Source organism: Vigna angularis, chromosome 10, assembly GCF_016808095.1.
Source record: "Vigna angularis cultivar LongXiaoDou No.4 chromosome 10, ASM1680809v1, whole genome shotgun sequence".
In the NCBI taxonomy this organism is placed as follows: Eukaryota; Viridiplantae; Streptophyta; class Magnoliopsida; order Fabales; family Fabaceae; genus Vigna; species Vigna angularis.
The window spans coordinates 29290508-29313589 of record NC_068979.1 but is presented as its reverse complement, the minus strand read 5'-3'; the positions used below and the strand labels follow the sequence as shown (position 1 = coordinate 29313589).

The 23082-nt window shown below is 30.4% G+C and overlaps 2 protein-coding genes and 1 long non-coding RNA gene across 3 annotated transcripts; 2 read left to right on the top strand and 1 right to left on the bottom strand.

The window, feature by feature from the left end:
* Window positions 1-6257: 6257 nt before the first annotated feature.
* On the top strand, window positions 6258-7090 carry LOC108335013 (uncharacterized). Its single transcript, XM_017570931.2, has one exon. The coding sequence runs from the start codon at window positions 6322-6324 to the stop codon at window positions 7072-7074; it is 753 nt and encodes a 250-aa protein (XP_017426420.1). The 5' UTR covers window positions 6258-6321; the 3' UTR covers window positions 7075-7090.
* A 2671-nt stretch (window positions 7091-9761) lies between these two features.
* LOC108335863 (microtubule-associated protein 70-2) lies at window positions 9762-17025 on the bottom strand. Its single transcript, XM_017572050.2, has 11 exons — window positions 16486-17025; window positions 16305-16390; window positions 13570-13635; window positions 13312-13482; window positions 13026-13196; window positions 12778-12933; window positions 12519-12665; window positions 12274-12345; window positions 11668-12195; window positions 11381-11574; window positions 9762-10330 (listed from the first exon to the last, which is right to left on the bottom strand). Exons 1-11 carry the CDS (start codon window positions 16622-16624, stop codon window positions 10291-10293), a joined length of 1770 nt encoding a protein of 589 aa, XP_017427539.1. The 5' UTR covers window positions 16625-17025; the 3' UTR covers window positions 9762-10290.
* A 577-nt stretch (window positions 17026-17602) lies between these two features.
* On the top strand, window positions 17603-20690 carry LOC108322364 (uncharacterized). The gene is made up of 4 exons (XR_008245527.1): window positions 17603-17957; window positions 18102-18197; window positions 18539-18769; window positions 20317-20690. It is a non-coding gene; the product is annotated as an uncharacterized LOC108322364 (long non-coding RNA).
* Window positions 20691-23082: the final 2392 nt, after the last annotated feature.

The following is a 23082-nucleotide window of genomic DNA, read 5'->3' as shown; positions in this document are numbered from 1 at the left end:
ACGTGACACGATGCATGGTTGCATTTCATTTCATACTTTGGTTTACATCCACAGCAATCAATTTTTACGCACGATACAATCTTGATTTAATCATATATGCTAATTATGTTTGACTAAGGAAAGAAAAACCATATATCTATATTTTAAAACAATGAAATACAACTGAGATAGTGAATTTTAAATAATAGCAATTTTTAGAAATGAAACTAGGTTTTTTCTTGATGAATATAATATTTTAATATTTAAAATAATTATATAAATAAATAATATTTTTTTAAGATTTTGGTTAGATATTTTTTCAATATGTTTACAATGAATCAAATCTGGATTTTTTTTCAATTAAACTAGCAAACTTTTGATTTTCAATTTAACTTAGAGATAGTTTTAACATTATCTCTTTTTATACTGTCAAGCAAACACTTTTCTGAATGGCACTTTTTATAATTCTCAATTATTAATTGTTCACTTGAACCTTTATATTAACCTTTATTTCCATTTCCCTTCTCGATTTCCTTCTAAACCTACTATTAACATTATTTTTTTACTTACCTTACATCATTTCTTTCTATGTTTTTGTCTCGATACTCCTTTTTGATGTCTCGATTTTTCAACAAATACACATTTTGATACTTTTCAAGTAATTAATGTAATATACACAGAGTTTATTAAAGCCATTAAATAATCTCTGAAAGGGGGAGTTATTTAATGAAAGAAAAACAATTGTACTTGCACCCTAATTATTACAAAGATAATAAAATTAGATTATAAAGATACAATTTAGAAGACATTTAATATGAGTATTTTTTTTTATTAATAAAATTTAGGATATATAAATATTAGGCGTATAAATTGAGTTTGGTCCATAGCACATAACCTTGACCCATATGGGAAAGGACTAAAATAGTTTATAAGAATAAAAAATTCACATAAAAAAAACGTGCATAAGGTGGTGAAAATATTAACAAAAACTCGTATAAGTTTGAACAAAACCATAGGCCAGAGTAAAAGACCTTTAAAATGAGATTTTCAAAATATATTTATTTTTAAGAAATTATACTCATGAAAAAACAAAACAAAAAATTATTAAACTTTCGAAGTTTGATTATGGCTATATATAAAGGTAGAGGACTTCTGTTTTTTGTTTTACTGTTTTTTACATCTTATATACTCTCTTCCAAATTTGTAAGTATGCAATGAAATGTGTAAATAGCTTTAGGTAGTCATTTCGCCTATAACACTAATACATATTTTCAATTATCTTTCATCTTATAAAGTGTAGATTTTTTTTAAGGAAAAAGTATATTAGAAAAGGATTTTAGATGCTTCAATTCTTATATACACAATTATAGAAAAAACTTAGTATTCTTCTACACCTATAAGACATGAGTATGTACCTTTCATCCTCCATACTTCATGTTGATTTTCTAAGACTAACTCCTTTGTTGCCATGAGCCTACGTAATTAGACTAGACAATTGTAATAATTAAGGTTCCCTTACTACCGTACCAAAGGATTATGATTTTTTTTTATGGTATATTATGGTTAGAGAATCACAATATAAATGACTTGGATGGTTAATATACAGTACAAGAAAAAACGTTCTTTTTTACGACCAAAATTTGAGATTAAATGTCTAAATGTGCAAGTAAAACAGTGTTATCGTACATAACATTACTTATGAATTCATCCATAGGAAAGAAAAGCTTTTGTAAATACAATAAAAATGTATGATACAAATAAAAAATACAACAAACAGTACAATGTTTTAAAGACAATTACAGCAGAAGGTTATTAGGAGAGTAAGGTGAGATTTGCATCTACTTATAAACTATGAATTAACCTTATTTTTAGTTGATGTGGGACTTCCAACATTTAGTTGTCATTGACAACACAATTTTTGCACTAATAATAACCCTTTTACTGCATGTTTTCACCACAAGCTTTCATGCTTTTAGTAATCTTCATGGTTTTGGCAAAATATGAGTTCACTGATTATTCCTCCTTCATTTGCAACAACTCAAAATCCTTGTATAAAACTTGCAATTTTGCTCATTTCATCCGAGTTGATTTTTGAAATTTCGTTTTCATTGAGTCCATATATTCTTGGATGTCTCATCACTAAGAATAATGTCTAGAATTTCTCTATCAATTGTTTGATAAAGATAATTCTTTATCATGTTCCACTAAATTCCAAAACTCCTTAGCTCAAAGAAAATTCTTCATCAACTTTGTGGAATGATCATAATGACCATAGAACTTGGGAATTGATGGCTACACGTATTTGTTTGAATCTGCCATGCTTCAACCTTTTCAAACCACCAATATTCACGATTTGCACTCCACTAGTGTTTACTCTCACTCCTATCTTGGTTCATATCCCTTGCAGTTTTACACTCACCCAATATGCAATAAATAATTCTGTGTAAGTTTGCACTAAATGTTATAATTGATGATCAAACAATAATATAAACTTATAGTCGAAATAAAACTAAAAAAAACCACTGATTTTTCTGTGGGTTTAAATAACTGCTAAAATAATGAACTAAAAAGTAGCTTCATTCCCTAAAAACGGGTCAATAACTTACCTTTTATTTAACAACTTAAAAATTGTAATTAACAAAAAATAATATAAGTAAATATCTACTGACAATATTAACCTAAACCAAACGGATTCTAACCCTAAATTTAACTTTATAAATGAACAACTTCTCCCTACAGAAGCTTTATTTATTGTGATACAGAATACCTACATCGAGTGGAACAGAATGCCCACATATATTAAATAAGGCCAATTTAAAGTATATAAATGAGTGCATACCTCACTTTACAAGCCGATTTTGTGGAGTTAAGTTAGGCTTAAAAACCACTTTATAATATGGTATCAGAGCCATGATTTGAGCCTATCCTAGCGAGATCTATGTGGGTATTTTGTTCCATTCATTGTCGGACCACTATCGGACCACCCATTAATTCTAAGTTCCACATCGACGACTAGAGATAAGACCAAATTATAATATATAAGTGGATCCAAACCTCACTTTACATAAAAAATTTCCAGAAACAACTATTAACTTAAAAAATGATCGAAATTTTATAAATAAACATTTTCTCATTGCTGAAATATGCAACTTTGTTTACGGTCAACCTAAATAGAAGTTTTGTCACGTCTTGCATTCCTGTCTGTGATTATAATAAACCGGGGTGTATATGTATGAATTGACTTTGTGATACTTTTCACAAGTCGAATTTTATTATCTGATCAGGTCGAAACTTAGGTTTGAATGAATCAAATAATATTTTTTAAGAGAATAAGTTACTTTTTTGTCTTTATGCAGAACACCCATTTATTCTTTACTTACAACTTTGATAGTTATGATTGTTTTTATAATGTTTTTCTTAGTCTTAGTCTTCTTAGACTTAGTCACCTTAGTTTCATCCTTGATTTTTCAACACAAAGGGAGATGTCATTTGTCTAGATGTGGTTGTCGGTAACATGAAAGTGTGATGGATTTGATTTTGATTTTTTTTTCTTCAATTATATTTGATTAGTTTTATAAAAAAATATGACATATTTATACAATTTGACAATTTTGTAAAAGAATAAACTTGTTTACAAAAACACACATTTCATTAATATTACTTTCTACATAGAAGTCCTTTGTTCACACTCATTTTGTTTTCTGCATATTATTTTGTTACATAAAAAACAATTCTAGACATAGTTTTTTTTAATAAGTTTGTTGTCTTAAAAATAAAACTGCAACTTGTACAAAACTTCAAAAATTATGTTCTTTAAAATAGATGAAGTTTCATTGAAAATGAAGAAAGAGATTGAATGTATACAACATATTAACGTACGAAAACTATGATATTCATTCTAGGTCATCCACAACATATCCGAAGAGGAACTAACTCTTCAAATATATAATTATATTTGAAAATATCTAAAATATACATATTACATATTTATCGTGTTTTAGTTATATATTTTTAATAGAATTTTCACATCTAAAAATGTGAATCGACACAAGTTTTCAAACGTGCAATTATCTTACGAGATATGTTCAAAATAATTACCCAAATGGTTGTTTATAGAGGTAGTGTGTGAACTTAGTTTATACTTTTAGTTTTGTATCAATTTCGTCTATAAATTTGTTAATACGCGTCAATCAAGTATTTCTGGTTAGTTTTCTAAAAATTGTCGCAGTTTGGTGACGTGTAAAAAGAGAACTTTTAAGTGTAAACATAGTGGAAAAATTGAAAGGTTCACAAGACATCTAGAGTTCGACTGAGAACATAAAAATAAAAAATATAATAATAAAATTATAATGATAAAAGTAAATATAAACATTTTATAAATTTTTTTATCATAAATAATGTTGTTTAATAAAATATAATTATTTTAATTTTAAAAAATAATTAAATTTGAAAAATTATCATGTAAAAGAAAATTTGATAAAATGATTATTTTAATTTAAAAATATTAATTATTAAAGAATAAATTTAAAAAATATATATAAAAAAATAAATTACTATTATATAATAAAATAAATAACGGGATAAAGAAAAACAAAAACAGTTTTTTAGTGGCTTGTGGTACTATGTTTGACCAAAACCATGACCTAATATATTTGCATAATTTGTTACAGGAGTCAATGTTATGTTTATAGTTTGTTTCTGTCACCTAAGAACGCGTTTTCTGCGTACGAAAGAAAATAGAAAACAACAGCTAACCTCCTTACCTTACTTTCCTCGTAATTAGCTTGAATTATTTTAAGAAAATAAAGCTAATACTCGAAAGCGTTGCCTATAAATATATCTTTTTGAATAGAAGGCATTTATAGACTTTTATCTTAAAACAGTGTTGTTCTTCCTAGGTATATATCTTTTTCTCTTATCGCCAAAGCTATAGCACTATTTTTTTACATCTTTCTTATATAACTATTTTTTTATCTTTAGTTGGTAGAAATAGAAATATTTAGGGTTTGTATGTATTCCTAATAGTAAGTTATAGAAAGTTTTATTTTGCCATGATCAAAATTTTATGAACAGACAAACAACATATTTGAAATTGTCACACGGAATTATCTACTTTATTGTTTCATTGATGTAACTTCTCTTTTTTATTTATCCTACACTTATATAAATTTGTAGACTTTTTTTTATCATCACTCCATAATTACATAAATTATTATTTTCTAATAATATAATAATTTATTAAGAAATATAATTGTAAAGTATGTGCTTTGTTGTCAAGATATATATATTTTAGTAGAAGTAAATAATTACTTTTAGTGTAAACAAATACGAGTTTATTTATTTTTAAGTGTATAGTACTGCTAAATACTCCAGTAGAATTCTATTGTTTTTATAACATGATTTATATATATATATAGATATTGTCTACTTTGGACCAAACCTTCACGAATTTATCATCACTCCATAATTACATAAATTATTATTTTCTAATAATATAATAATTTATTAAGAAATATAATTGTAACGAGTTTATTTATTTTTAAGTCTATAGTACTGCTAAATACTCTAGTAGAATTTTATTTTTTTTATAACAACATGATTTATATATATAGATATTGTCTACTTTGAACTAAGTCTTCATGAATTTGCTTTTGATACCATTCCAAAAGGTCTCTAATTAATAAAGGTATCTTATGTGTATATAAACTCATGTTCATCTCTTTTTTATCTGAGGTGGGACTTTATTTGTACCTAATATATATATATATATATATATATATATATATATATTTAATACAAACGTAGAAAAATGATAAAGGTTATATAGAATGTGATAATAAAAAAAATATAATATATGAAGATAAAATATGGTGTACTTTTTAATATTATACAATTAATTGATGTGAAACTAAAAAATTGATATTTTGACACATAATTTTTCTTTTTAAATATTTTTTGACACACTTAAATTTTTTATATTCATTTGATATTATTCTTTTCTACTTTTGACTCTCTTTTTCCTTGAAAAAATATAAAAATTTACACTACCTTTTACTCTCTTTTTCCTTGAAAAAATATAAAAATTTACACTTTTATAATCATTTTGTACTTTGTATCAAATAAATGTAAAAATATGTTGTGATACTATTACTCAATTTTTTTACATTCATTTGATATTATTCTTTTTTATTTTTTACTTTCTTATTTTAAAAATCTAAAAAAATATTTTCTTTTATAACTATTTTACCCTTGTTTTACTTTTATTAGGTGGGTCAAATGTACGTGTGTAATCTTATCATTAGTATTGAAACATACTCAGTAACTTTGTTGCTATTACCAGAGATGGAAACGACTAAGAGGGGTTGTCCCAGCCATGCTGAAGGAATGCAACGGAAGCCAGCAGGGGCACCATACAAATGCAGTGGATGCCAAGAAATGGGGTTTGGAAGCAGTTACCAGTGTGGAAACATGGATTGCAATTACATCCTCCATGAAAACTGTGCAAATGGTGTTTCCCATGCAGTTCATAAATTTCTCCCAGACAGCAAGTTGGAGTTTTATGAGAAACCAGCAGGGCACCCTAGGTATTGTGATGGTTGTGGAAAAGATGTGGTAGGGTTTGTGTACCACTGCATCCGCACAAGCCATGATCTACACCCATGCTGTTTAAACCTTAATGAGAGAATTTCTGATGAAGAAGGAGGTGTGACACTGGAACTGTGTGAGAAGGTTCCGTCCAAGTGTGTTAAGTGCAAGCGTATAAGTGTAGAGAAGGGAATTCAAGGATGGTCTTACGTATCTTCTGAGGGAAAGTATTGCTACCATGTGTCGTGTGTGAAGAAGTTGATTCTTGAGAAATGGGAGAAGGGCTATTTCTCTCAACAAACCAATCCAGCTATGGCGGAAAGCTCTCGAGTTGCAGAGAGAACTAATGGACTGGAGATTGTTCAAAGTGGAACAGTGTCAAGGAGGTCACGGAAAATGAAAAAGTTCACCAAAATTGCTGTGTTGGTGTTCAAGCTAATAGTTTCAGCTATTTTTGGAAACCCTATTATTGCCATTGCTGGCCTTGTGGAAGCCCTTTTTTCAGGTTAATTAACGAGGACATACTCTACACAACTATATATATATATATATATATATATATATATATATATATATATATATATATATATATATATATTCGCTTTCATACTTTTTAAATTGTTCTTCGATTAGAATTTGAGTTTTATCTCGGTAATTTTTTTAAACTTTTATTATATAGATCATCGATATAAAACCAAATTTAATTGAAAAACAATATAAAATATATTTAAGTTCTGTCAATGTTGTTGTGTTTTTTAATTTGATAGATTGGTATATTAAAGTTTCCGTTATTATGGTGGGAGTTGTTCAATTATGTTATGTGTGAAGATATAGTATTTCAGACTTTCATACATCTTTGGAGTGGTTTAAGTTAATGACATTTTCTGGGAATTCTATTATATATACTGATCTTGTTGTCGCCCTTGTTATGATTTATCAGGAACATTCAATAAAATTGTTCTTGTTATTTTCCCTTTTTTTTATATAATTTTGACTATTCCTTTTGTGTTGGAATTAGTTAAATATTATATTTAGTATCGCAATAAATAAAGCTTCTTTGACATTGGTGGAAATTGTTCTTAGTAAAACTAAGTGTGTACATAAAGAATGGTTTTTTTCCTAAGAGGTGGACAACATGTTTTATAATTTTTAAGGACATATTTTGCATTATGCTATGTAAATATTTCTTCAAGGTATAAAGGAATTTCTTGAGTGGTATGTCAAGATCACATAACTCGTAATTTCTTAAAAGCAAAGAATCCAAAATATATGAGAACATATAAGAGTGAAGGTGTGGTTTAAAAGATAGTAGAAATATCTATTATAGGAAGAGAAGACTTGACCTACACGGTCACATGTTCTCATATTCTAGTAGGTTATAAAAAAATAGGATAAAGGTTATGGCAAAAAAGGAGACAATGTTCATAACATGGAAGCCAAGGATGCCGCAAACGAAACCTACAATATTCACAAGGCCAAAATATATATTTGGAAATTAAGACAAGTCTTCAAGCTTTTATATTAACCAAGGCAAAAAGAAAATAAATTATAAGAAATGAATAAACCAAATGGTAAAAAGACCATACCCCTTTTCGCATGCGTGAGGAAAGCACTAGAATTTTCGCATGCTTTTATAGTTTTTTATTTAAATTTTAATAATTATTTAATTTAATTTAGTATTTTAATATAATTTAAAATATTTAAATATATTAAATGTGATTTTTAATATTATTTTTATTTTCATTATTGTTACTCTTATTTTAGTTATTATTATTTTTATTTTTTAATAAAACTATTATAAAAATATAAATCATATTTTAATAATTATTAAATTATAAAAATATAATAAATAATATTATAATTTTCAATTAAATTAAATATTGATTAAATTTTAAATAAAAAACAAAACTGATTTTAATATCTCAAATAAATTTTTAAAAATTATTGTTTTTATTTGAAATTTAATATTTATTTAACTTATTTTAATATTTTAATCTAATTTAGTATATTTAAATATATTAAATCAAATTTTATATTATTTTTATATTATTATTTTATTTTATTATTTTTATTTTTTTAATATTATTATTATTATAATATAAATCATATTTTAATAATTTTTAAAATATAAAATTATATTAAATAATATTTAAATTTTAAATTAAATTATATTATTATTAAGGTGATACGTATCTCTAATAAGAAAGAGAATAAAATAAAAAAATATTTATTAAAGTGTTTTTAATAAAAAAATGATGAAAATAAAAGTATATTTATTAAAATTAAAAAAAAAAATTAAAAGAGTCGGAGATACAGTATGTTAAAAGATTAAAGAGAGAATTTTTTGTGGTATAGAACGAGATGTTAGAGGTGTAGGATCAAACACTCAATGCAAATCGGAGCAAGTTCTCCAAAACATTTTTCGGAACAAGCTGTTCAAAACATATATAATACCTTCCAAAACAATTTTTCCATAACACTTTTCAAAACACATTTTATGTATTCCAAAATAAAACTTTCTGGAACAAGCTTTTTCTGCAATGCATTTTCTCTCTTTTCTTCCTTTGTAACGTTTTCCTCCACCTCTTCCTCTTTAGCAGCAGCCATGATGGCAGTGAATGTGGATATTCTAGTCTTTTCTTTTATATGTGGTAATAGTAATGATGAGGTGCAGAAAGCAAAAGCCCATAAAAGTTTAGTTAAGTCCAACTAAGTTGAAATGTGTCCAACTAACTGTAGCCTGACAAAAAACATAAGAAAACTAAACTCTTAAGATCTGTAACTAAAACTGAAACAGTTAATTACTTTTGGGGACTTCTATACATACCTTGATACCGTGTTTGCATAATCAACTTTTCCCCTTTATTAATAACAATTTTATAATCACAATTTTGTCCTCCTTTTTCATCCTTAAAACTTTAACATTTTAGAAAAATTTAACAAGTTCATCTTACACAACCAATTAGCCTAGACCCAACTCGACTCTATGGAATTTTTTTTCACAGAAAGTGGCTTGTATGAGCTGGTTTTAACACTAAATAAATAGAATTTACATCATATTCAAGTAAGCCCCTTATGACAGTTATTTATATACTCAAAATCTGGAGACTCATTCACTATCTCACTCAATTTCATTAGGAATAAAGACCAGATCATTTGGCTATCTTTTCAATGAAAAATTGAGTTTGGACAGATCATCCAACAAATTATAATTAATGAATATCTATATAAGAATTATTTTGAAGGTATTTTTCTAACAAGATTAGACATCATTTCACAAACAAACATATACTCCGTGCATGGCACGGATCAACCGCTAGTATATATTAACAAACCTGAACCAAGACAATCACACTATCTGCGTATTACAAATACAAACTGCAAAAAGGAGTAAAGGGGGGAGAAAAGAGCTACCTATACAACCACACCACTCAAATGCTGAAAGAGTGAAAGGTTAGTCCAAGTTAATTGCCTTCCATTGCCTGCCTTCTTAGCCGCTCTCTCTCTAAGCAGAGTACATAACACTAGGTCAGAAGCATACCGAATCCTGCAATTGTTTTTCTTGTCCCCAATCCATGGCTAATATCAGTAACACTGGTCCTCGGCATGCCAGTTACAATCTTACAATCAATTGGACAAAAACACAAGGGAAAAAACAGAGAAGGCCAGAAGAATGATGATGCCTATCAAATATTACTCCCGAGCGCCACTGTAATACACTAATTGTCATTGGGTGCTGCGAGTTAATCCACCCCTTGTCACGTTCCTGTGAAAATTAAAGACCACATTAGTCATTCCAAATTAATAGGGACAAATCAGAAGAAAAGATAATGGTATTCTAAACTTCTAATTATTTTAACTAAAAAAATAACAAACAGCGACAAAAACCCTACGTGGCAAATTATGGGTTCAACTGAGTGTTGATGACACATCTTCAGTAAAAAATAAATAGTGCACAATAATATAGAAATACTTATATCAACAATCAATACCAACATTTGACATGCTGGCCTGGATCTCTTCAAGTGATGCCTCTCTTTTTTTCCAACACTGGTGACTAATTCATGACACCTTTCCTCTCCCAGATAGTATCACATTTCTCTGCCTTTTCTCTACATTCTCTGCATTCCAAGTTCGACACCTCTCTTGATTTGATTTTTCTTTTCTCCCCATTTCTAACCTTCCTCTCTCTTGGTTACTATTGGTAGCAGGTGATGTCATTCTTTCTCCCTTTTATTTTATAGTTTCTAAACCTCTCTTTGGTTTGTGTAGATCATACTTTGTATTGGTTGCTTCTGAAATTCACATTGGACTTGTTCTGGGCCTTGCCTTTGAAATATATAACCTCTGATTTTAGTTCCTCTTCCTTTTCCCTTTTCTGCTCTTTTTTCCTTTTCCATAGTCATTATCAAATATAAATATCTAAATTATAAAATTTTAGTCAACTTACTACAGGTATTTGTTACTTAAGTTATACTTTTTTAAGTCAAAATACACTTTTATAGTTATAGCAAGATCTTATAATCTGCCTATGTTAAATTTCAGGCTTAGACTTGTCAGAACCAGCAAAGAAAAGCCAGAAACCAAAGTGCATTCAGAGCATATGACCCAGTAAAAGGAAATTGTGTACATGCAAGAACAAACAGAAATCGATAATGAAATGTCCCTTAAAAATGATATAGTAAAGCAAGGAACAGAAATAATTCACAAACAGAGCCTCTAGTCCTCTTAAGTTAGATTGGCTAATACATCAAATATGCCATTAGACTTGACTAAAGATCAAATTATCATGAAAGGAGCCCTAAATAACAATTACCTTCCAGAAATTAGCTGTTGCTGAGCACTGTTTACAGAACCCTTTACATTGCTGAAACGCTTTGCCCTGTTCTCTTGTTCTTTCTCTACACGCATAGCAGCTACCTCCTTCTCCATAGCAGCCACTTCCCTTCTCATCTTCTTTGCCTCAACTTCCATTGCTTTGGTCAATGTATCTACCTTCCTTCCTAACATCTGATACATGATGACAATGGAAACAATTAGCAAGGACTGTCATTTACAAATAAGAAGATTACATCCAACCACAAAAATGGACCAAACACTTACCTCAATAGCATCGTCTTTATCTTTTAGGCTTTGATCTTTCTCATGACCAGCTTTCCTCAAGGCTATGACTTCCTTTTGCAGCAGGTCATATAAAACACTAGGAACACTATCCACTGAATCTACCGTTGGGAAGTCATTTGGCTTATCATCTGAATTTCCTTTCCAATTAGCACTTGGCTCTCTCTCTTTGGTTTCTTCAAGAGATTGATTGAATGAGTAAATTGGAGGTGTTCCATTCAGCAGCATTTTACTCCTTTCCAGTGATCTTGTACCACCATCAAAAGATTTAGAAGTTCCTTTAGCATGCTTCAATACTGTGCTAGAGGATAGGGATGACCTCGTATGAGAGGATGGTGATCTTTTAGATAAAAACCCATTAGAGGATAGTTTAGAGAAGTTATCAGCTCCTCCTAGGGATTGACGACGACCATTGCTCACACTTCTTCCCTCTGGGGTGCCACGATTACTGCTGTTAGAACTTCCTCTCAAACTCTCCTCTAGCACTTTAAGCCGTAAATTATATTTTTCCTGAAAATTTTTAAAAGTTTACCATGAATAATGGAAGAACTAATCACCTAGTTTAATACATAATAACTAGATTATTACTTTCAACTGTGCTTCAGATTTTGCAGCACGCTCAACTATAGCAAGCTTGTCACGAAGTTGCTGCATTTCTCCCTGTAAAAATGCAAAGCAAAACCAAATGTGAGAATTTTATATCAGAGAAATATAGGTAAAAAGGGTAAAAGTCAAAAGCTCAAGGACTAAATTCAGATGAATTGGAAGAGTAGAACAAAGAAAAATACCTACTAAATTCAGATGAATTGCAAGAGTAGAACAAACAAAAATACCTGCAAGAATCGTCGTTCTTCGAGCCATTGTTTGACAGGCATCACTTTATCATTAGCATCTTTCCATTCATTTGCAACCACAACCGCTACTCTGTTTGCTGTTACCTTGGCACGGGCCAACTCCCTGTCAAGTGTTTTTCTCTCTTCCTAAAGAGTGTCAAATAAACCAAACAAAATAAATACTATCCTAACTAGAGGCAATATAATCAAGAATAAAACAACTGGCAGTTTGAATTTGCTGAAGATTTTAACACATTACATTCATTTCTTGAACTTTCCGCTGATAGTCTCTCACTGCATTTGCAGCTGCACCACCAGCAAGGACAGCCTCTTCTAGTTCTCTCACAGTTTGGGTGAGCTTTTCAACCTCTGCCACCTTCTGCCTATGCATTTTGTCCAAAATTTTATTTTCTTCCTGAGAAGGTTGATGACATAGCCAGAAGGTAAAAGTTACATTGTATGATTCTGATGCAGCAAGAGAGAGAATGCTCATACAAGATTGAATACCTGACAAATCTCAATCTGTTTAATTAGCTCTTGATTTTTATTCTGCAGATCATCCACCATTGAGGCTTTAGCCAAGGCAAACTGGACAGTCCTCTCAGCTTCAATTAGTGCAGCTTCTTTAGATTTGGTAAGGCGATCTAAAGCTTTGTTATCGTCTTGTAGTTTAGCAATCTGCAAGGAATATATGGAAGTACATGGAAAACAATCAGTCACTATAAGCCAATATCAGCACTACCATTAGCTCTTTCTTTGACAGGTTACAATGTGAACTTCAACAAGGTAATACCTCTTGCCGAGCAAGCTTCAGTTCGGCCTCCAAAGGAGCGAGAATTGCTTCTATTGGAGGCATGTCATCATCTTTCTGGGCAGCATGGACCCTTCGAAGAGTGGCTTCAGCTGCAAATTGAGCTGCCATGGATGCTTTCTTTTCATCGTTGATTTTTTTTATTTCAAGATTCTGCCAGAAATATTCACTTCAAGAAACACACCACCTAACGCAAGAAAATGACTGTTTACTAAGGTTGATAGAGGCTTCAAGAAATACCTTGCTTTCTAAAAGAGACTCTGTTAGTTTTAGCTTCCCTTCAACCTTTGACAGTTCTTCCGTCAGCTAAAATACAAGCAAAAGGAAGAAAAGTTACATTTCAAGTTGAGATAAAGCATGAACAAGACAGCACAGTAAAGATTAAAGCTGCAAGGTGCTTAAGAAGCCTCGTGAATAATTATGTAAAGAATGCTTGAATGCAAAAGAAAGTGGAAAAACATGTATGATGACAATCAGGTCAAATACAAATCCACCCAAAAAATGCCACATGCAATCGACTTAAGTAGTATTTTATAGAAGAAATATTATTATGAAAAAAAAAGTATAACGAGACATAATAAACTACTAATAACTCTAACATATAATAAATTAATAAAATCAGACAATGAAACTATTAAATCTCGTGACTTCATTTATAGTATAAAACAAACACACTAAACGCAAAATCAATATTAGCCAGAAGTCAACAGAAAGTTAAAATAATATATCATCCATTAACCAAGGTAGAAAAAAATAGAAAAGTTTGCTTTGATATTCATTTTTAGCTTACATTTAAGATAGTGCACAATAATTAATAATATATACTTTCAATATTAAGAAAAAATAGGAAGAATTATCCTTTGTTAAAATACTCTAAATACTATCATCACTCTATTGAAATTTTATCTCACTCAATAATACCAAGGGAAAAATTAGAAATAAATTATTTAATGCTTTGATAGTTTTTTCAAATGACAAATTAAATAAAACAAAAAACTCCTATGCGAAAGATATGGAGAAGTAATAAAATAAAGGTTATTTTAATGAGTGTCTTAGGGGTACTAAAGAAAATGGGAAGTATTAAATGAAAAGCACTGCTTTTGAAGTTCATTATGTAAATGTGTTGTTTTTCATCAACTACTTTTGTTTTTTATCCTCCACATGTGTCTTAGGGCACTCTTTAGCAAACCAAACCCAATAAAATGAATGAGGTATTCTATCTGGAAATTGGAAAGTAAAAGTGTAGATAGTTTAGAAAACCATATTGATTTGAGCTTACGAGAGAAGATGGGCAAATATTGGATGGTTGATCGAAGCACTGCCATATCCATTATTGTATAGTACTTATTTTAAAAACATTAATAGGCATTGAGCAATGCATTTCTGTATAATCAAGTCAACAGGATTTATTGCAATGTGTTACATGCCTCCTCAAAGAATAGAAAGAAGATAGAGAGGAAAACGCAGACACAACCAACTTCTTTCTGTATTATTTCAGCAGTCAACAACTCTGAACACAAACATCAGCTTACAAAGGAAATATCTTCCTTTCACACAGGGCATTCCCTGTCACAACAACTGAAAACTCTCCTTAACCCACACCCAACAAGATAAGACTATATATAGACTTTCTAAAAAAAATTCTCACCCCAACTAAGTTCTTAACTACTAATTTTTTAAATTTCTTTATAATAATAGACTTTCCATTCCCTCTCATTACTTCCCGCCTAACACAATGACTATGGATTGAATACCAAATTTAACTAAAAATATGTTAAAAGGTAGTACTAGTTGCATCAATGCAAATGCCAAAAGGGGATTGCTTGAAACGAAGAACATTCTCTCCAGCCATTTTGTAAAACAAGTATCCATTATTTAGTAATGGCTTAAACTAAAGAGAGAGAAAAAAGATAGAATAAACATACCTTCTTCCTTAAGCGATGCTTGAATTATATCTTCCTCTCCTAATTTTAAGAAGTACAGTCCCCTTACCCAAGATATAAATTGTGCAACACTTTAGTGCAACTTGATATAAATAAACTTCTTAGTAACATGAATAACTATAAACAAGCCTTCCTAAGCCATTTTTCCTTTCTCTACAACTTTCAGTAAGACCTAACGCTAATTTAGAACATTCTATTATTGAGTTTAGGACTTTAGAAGAAGAAATTATGGTTTAAATATTACTTTTGTCAGCTTTGAAACTTTACCCAAAATCTTCATTTCATCTTTATACCTTCCCAGAGTTGATACTATTAATAGGGATTCAAAAGACGTCAATGATGGTAAGAGACACTCAAAAGAACAAAATCATCCCTATGAAGCTTCTACACATTTTAAAGGTCTAAAAATGTCTACAGAGAGGAAAATGTAACTCAAAATAAATAGAGAAGTGTAATTCCAGCATCAATTAGGAGAGGCAAACATGTATACTTTATCCCAAAACATTAGCATAGGGTATTGGGTAAGATTTTTCAAATGTGGCCAACAAAAGAGAGTTTAGGAGAATGACAACAGAGGAGGGTGCAAAATACTCTCTTTGAAAACTACTAAAAGAAACAGAATGCTAGAGAAATTGCTACACATAGCCAAAATAGGAAAGGTAGCATCAATGCAAACCAAAAGAGGTTGGTTCAACGTGAAGAGCATCCTCCAATGCAATCGGGACAAATAAACGGAAAGAATTGAATCCATTTTTCACAGCAATAACTCCGACACCCAAACTTAGTAACCGCACTGAAACATTTCTAAAAATGCCAACAATATGTTCACTCTCACTAGGAAATAAATAACACAGGACCTACTTACTTAACACCAACACCACAACCAACCGGCAATCAATTGGAAATTAGTAACTAGCTTACTAGCATATCACAAAAATGGATAATTTATTATAATCTTAAAACAATAAAAACATCAATCAACACAACAAAGAACAGCAATAATGAGCAACAATTAAAAAAATTAGCGGTAACCTCTTCAACGGCCTTTTCTCTGAGACGTTCAGAAAGCCTCAAGGCTTTGATCTCAGCCTGCGCTTCCGATAACTCCCTGTCCTTATCTGCAAACACAAACACATAAAAACCAAAACTCAAAATTCAAAAACCACAAAAAATCACGGCGAAGAACTCTTTGGATCGAGCTGCATTTCCGAACCTCGAACTTCATTCTCAAGGCGATTGAGCTCCACCTTCACCGGATCCGAACCGTGCAGCAGGTTCATGAACTCGTCGGCGTCCATGCTCGGCGGCCTCACTCCGCCGCGGCGCCGCGCCGAGCCTCTCTCCTCTGCCATCCCCGATCTAACCGCGAATCCAAAAATCGAACTCCTCTCTCTCACTCACATTCAACTGCTCGCACCACCAGATTCCAAATCAGACGAAAGCACAACGAAACACGGATTACACACCATATATATAGAGCCAGAAAATCGCGACCTCGAAAATGGTGGTTTTAGAGAGAGAAAGAGAGAGTACGAGGGAAAAGAAGAGGAAGAGAGATAGACCGAGAGAGAGAGAGAGAGAGAAATAGATACTTTTGGTTCTTCCTTTCTTTCTTTCTCCTTATGTTTATTTTGTCTTGTTTGTTTCTCTCTCTATATCTGCGATTTAAATCTGCTATTCGAGTTCTAGAGAGAGATTTAACGAATGAATAAATAAACAGTGAGCGAGTGAGTTGGTGAATGTGAGGTTTGCGCTTTTTGCAGAGAAAAAGGCTTTTTGGCTTTGTTAGCTGATTTTTTAGTTAAATAGTGAGAGTGAGCCTGTGAGTGAAACTTCACTGCGATTTTAACTCTTCGATGCCAGGAAACTCATCCTAATCGTCCGGGCCTTAACGTGAGCTTGAAGCGTGGTGCGCACCCGTGCGAGCGATGTGGGGCTTCATCTTTTGGGTGGTAGTGCGCGCAGCGGCGTAGGTTAGTGGGATGAGAAATTAGCTGGTTTATCGTGTGCGGATAACGTAGAATGTTTTCACTAGTGGAAAAATAGTATATTATGACTAACCTATTATAACTGGTAAAAATAATCCATTATAATAGGTTGATCGGTGTCAAACTTGTAATAAAAGTTAAACATATTATAACGTAATTTTGTAAATCAGTTATAATATGAAACGCGGTGGCAAACTTGTAAATAAGTTTAAAACATATTATAACGTAGTTATGAAAACCAGTCATAATATAAAATGCGGTGGCAAATTTGTAAATAAGTTTGAATCTTATTATTACAGAGTTATGGACACCTTAAATCTTTTTTAATGTATTATAACTTATTTTTAGAAACCAGTTGTAATATCCCAATCTGATTTTCACTTTTTCCCCCTAATTTCTCTTCCCTCTCTTCCTCGCTTTCGTTCCCCGTAATACACCACTACCATTCTTCCTCTCTTCTTCACTCTACATCATCCGCTGTTCACTCAACCATTCACTCAACCATTCACTCTCCATCAGTCGTTCATTCGCTGCCTTACGAGAGCGTTTCTCTCGTCTCCATTATCGAAAGGCTCTCGTTGCCTCTCCATCATCGAAGGCTCTTGCTGCCTCTCCATCATCGAAGGCTCTTGCTGCCTCTCCATCATCGAAGGCTCTTGCTGCCTCTCCATCATCTCGTTGAACCACAGTTCAAGCAGTAAGCACTCTCCTTTACCTCTCAGCCTTTTCACCTACATCTTTCACCCTCAACTGCTAGGGTTTCTTCGAATCTTCATCTTCTCACCTTTTTACCAATTGTTTTGACTTTTCCTACATTTTTCATTGAAATCGGTTCCCTCAGTGTTTGTCTAGGTAGGCTTTGAGATGATTGATGCAATTGCTGAGTCGTAGGGGATTCCTATGAACACTGCCCATTCCAAAGCCATTTTCGGAAAAGGTTTGCTTGTTCCCTTTCTTAGATATTTCTATTTTCTATTTCTCTCTCTATGTTTATTGTATTCATGAATTAGTAAGGAAACAGGATGTGCTGATTTTTTTCTCTCTGTTAACCATTTGAGATTTAACTTTAGATTGTGCAAGTTGTGCTATCTATATAGCTTGTCACTTGCCACTCTCAAAAATTTATTGACCACGAGTTCCTTTAATCGCTTAAGCTTATAGTCTACTTTGAAGGGTAGCTTTTCTAATATGCACATTGAAATTTACTCTTATTGGTTGGAATTTTTGTGAAGTTATATGTACTATTGAAAGTATTTAAGTTTAATATTACAACCACAGGGATAGGAAAATCTCGAAATTGACAATGACTGCTAAAGGAATACCAGTATTTTCGGCAGTTTAAGCTCTGACAGAGTGGATGGTGTTTAGCTCCCTTAGATTCTTGGGAGGCTTTGCAGTTGCCCTGATTGATGATCCTCTGTGGGTCATGAACACTGTCCCTATTGAGGCCGAGTTCAACACCCTCGGTGTCATATATGAACGTGGATTGATTGGAACCTACCAAAACTGGTATGCCTTTCTTCCATAATAGTAAATTAGTAGAGGGACTCATTCTAGGAAAAGTAGAACATAGTTGGGGTAGAAAGTAGCTTTCTCATTGACTAATTAGATTAGAAGCATATCTCACTTTAGCTTAATTTCTGTTCATCACTGCTAAATGCTTAAACACAACTCAAGTGGTACCAACTTTTGTCCTTTACCATAGACAGGGCACTGTTATACAGATACACTTGTTTAGCTCCCTTAGTTTCTTCTCATTTGAATATTGGGTGTTTAGAAGAGCTTATACTGAGTAAGTGGCACCAAAAAGAATTAATGTTATTTACAAATCCTTGGTGATAGAATGTATATTATTCCGTGTGTAGAAAGTGAAGAATATCATCATATATATGTATACTCGTGTTGATTATAGATGTGAGGATAAGGAAATAAGGGAAATAAAAGCGCGCCCACAAGATTCTGCAGATAATATATGCCAAACAAACCCTTCTGGGACTTTCTTTCTGTCCTCAAAGCTGATATTAATTTCTGCTTTTTTTGTAAGATCCATTCACGAGGTGTTGCGTCAAAGAATTCATTAGATGCCATCGTGTTTCTTAACATTAAATTCTATGGAAGCACTTTTATTTATAACAAACACCAAACTTCATTGATAATTCATATATGTATATATCATATGGGTTCTATTAAAGCAAGTCATTGTAGTTTGAAACACTTGGAGCACAGGTAGACTAAAACTTGTCACTTTCTTTTATTCCCCTTTCAACCCATTTCCTGTCCCGAAAATATATATGCAAGTTTTATATGCTTTCTTATTGAATCTGTATTTAATCTTATATATAAAGTTGCTTTGACTTCATGTTTGAATCCTGTTATTGAATTCTTTGAAAAAAGACATTGATGATTTATGGTCTCAACGTTTTGAGGACAGAAATTTTTCTTAAGAAATTTTCTTTTGTTGTAACTTAGTGATTTTAATGAATTGGATTTAGTTGGTCAATTTCTTATGAATTTCACCACTTTAATGCATTACACATTTTTGCTCATGCATTACAGAACCTATCAAAACATAACCATTAATTAAGATATTTGTAAGTGTCATGGTTTGGAATACTCATTAATCTACTCATCCCAATAGCTCCAGCAGGAACAGATATTTCTGACTATCTGTCATATTTTTCTTCAATTTTATAGGAAACAGAGTGAGTCAAATTTTAAAAATTAATTAAATTAATATATGTTTTATATTATTATTTGGAAAGTTATACATTATCATTATTTTTATATATTACGTATCTTATCAAGAAAGTGTTCTTAATAAAGTTGCTTACTACAAACACAACATGTTTCAGAATCTGACTATTACTTACCTCAGAGGCCTCGAGGCCTCAAAACTTTACACTTTTGGTGCATGAATTATATCATTTTTATAATATTGGTAATAGTTTGCGTCAATGGAGTATTCAATGTGCCACTTTTTCTGCTTCAATTGACCACTTTAATTGTTGTTTTGGTGTATTCAATTAAATTTCATTTTCAATTTTTTGTTAAAACAGGTTTATGGCTGATCCATCTACACCTACACGACCACAAAGTGAGGACCAAAGTCAATCGTCTACCCAACCCAAGTGTAGACGAGCGACTAGGCTAAAAGACTTGACTGTTAGTCGTAATGCTGATCAGAAATTGCCCATTCAATTTGATGAGTACAGGAAAAGTTATTGGAGACAACCGTGCAAGATTCACTAGCTTTGTGGCCTTACTTGGTAGAAGTATTGTTAGTATTCTTACTTGGTAGAAACTTGGCTACACTTAAATAGTATATGTACATTAATGTAATATTTGGATTTAATATATAGTTTCATGTATAAATGATGTATTAAATATTAGACTATTTAACTTTTGAAATGAATTCTATTTTGTTAGTTTCAATAAATTTGTTTATTTAAAGCTATATTTATTATAAATGGATTGGATGAGATGATAATACAGGAATATTATTATAATTTCATTGGATGGTCAAATGTAATAATTAATTTTTTTTAAAAAAACATTTATTATAACGTACTAAGCAATGTATGATATGGTACGTTGATCACATATTATAACGTACAATAATATGTACGTAATAATATATAACATATTATAACGTACAAAATCTTCTACGTTATAATATCTTCCACTTATTACAACGGACAAACGAAAGATTTGTTATAATAAACTGTGTATATTATAACGTACTTCTAAAACTACGTTATAATATGTTGAACATACTATAACGTAAATTTTTGCTACGTTATAAAATGCGCAGACTTATTATATCGCCCAGAACTATGTCCCCAGTAACTACGATATAAAAGATCATTTTTGTACGTTATAAAAAGTCATTTTTCCACTAGTGTTTTGATCAAAGTAGTTCCATAAATTCAAGGGAAATTATACTACTAGAAAGACCATCTTACAATTATATTACAATAATATAATTATATAAATAAATGAATAATTAATGAATTAAATAAGGCTGTAGAAAGTTATATGGATAAATGATAAGGAGGATATAGATTAAATTTTTCAAAATTTAATGTAGATTCAATAAATCATTTGTATTTATATTGACTGAATCGATTAAATTTTAATTTTTTTAATCTAATTTAAATTAAATTAAATCCATATTTAATTTATTTTTTTAATTAAATTAAACTAACTAGATCAATCTAATAAATTTGATTACTAAATTTATTAGACATATATATCAAGTAAACTCAATTTCATTCGAATCAAAACTAAATTATGTTAATTTGATTTATTTGTTTCGACTTGAAATCAATTTAGACTTAAAAGCAATTTTATATTGACTTCCATCTCTAACGAAATTATTAATATATCTTCTTTACATGCAAATAATTCAAAATTAGTTTTTTATAATTTGTAAATATATTTTTGTATGATGTTGTAATTCATATCTATTCTTTTTCATTCTGGTTATTTAAAAAAAATATTAATTATTTTGTTATACCATTCATGTTATATTATGTTATATCATGTACCCACCGACTTTGTTAATAATACGTTTAGAAAAAAATATTAATTTATAAAATATATTTGATAATTGTATTTGTAGTCTAAATTACTCTTAGATTAATTTACATGTTTTATTTAAAAGAAGTTACACAGTAAAGTGTCTAATAAAATATCATTTAAGTAAAGCATGTGTTTACTAAATATAACATAGAACGAAATAAATGTTTATCAATTCAAATTAACAAATAATACTTATAACATTTTATGAAAATAGCATTTTTCAGCATACTGTAAAAACACTCAGACTTAAGATTTTATATCTAAATAGTATTGAATAGAAAAGTGTCTAATGAAATTGACTAATCGTCATAAAAAGATAAAGTGTATGAACACAAGTTTTGTTAAACATAACTAAACGATACTTTAATTAGATGAGCTTAGATGATCAAAAATATATTAAACACACAATATGTCTTAAGTTTACTAACGTTTAAAACATTTATTGCATGTAAAAGAACTATTTTTTTGCTTGTATATTTTTCTTTATTTATCTGTGGAGATTATGAAAATACAAGACCTTCACTCAAATCTCTGCATAAGAAGGATAAAGACGTTAAAAGATAGGAAGACATTATGAGAATGTCTCCTTAAAGATTTTAGCTCTAAAGAATTGTACAAGTTACTTTTCAAAAAGATCTGATAAAGCAAAATAGCTTTGCAATGTAGACCTGAGTCTGACTACCTACTTTAAAAGGCTACGAAATCTACATGAAAGTCAACTCTCGGTCTAACATATCTACCTCATGAATGCTATATATATATATATATATATATATATATATATATATATATTATTGCATGAAGAGAACAAGAAGAAGAAATGCATAAACTTGTAGTTACGTTGTTTCTTTCTATCGTCTAACACTTTCATTTTTAGAGAAAGATCTTTTACAAATTTCCAAAAGTAATATTTTGTCTTGTAAGAACTCAAAAACACTTGTTGTGTTTAAATTCATAAATGAATTCAAACACTTGAATTGTTTAACTTAGTGGAGTTAAACGTTACAATTGTTTGTCTAGGTGTTATATCAAAAGTGGTTAAACTTGTCTAATCAGATTGACTAGTGTTGTAACCAAAAGTGGTTGATAATACTCGTTGTAAATTAGGAGTGGTTAAACTCAATATAATCTTTGTAAAAGATTAGTGAAATCCCTTAAGAGGTCTTAAGGGAGAAGTGGATGTAACTCAGGTTGGAACGAATCAATATAAAAATACTTGTGCTATTACTTTCCTTTTTTAA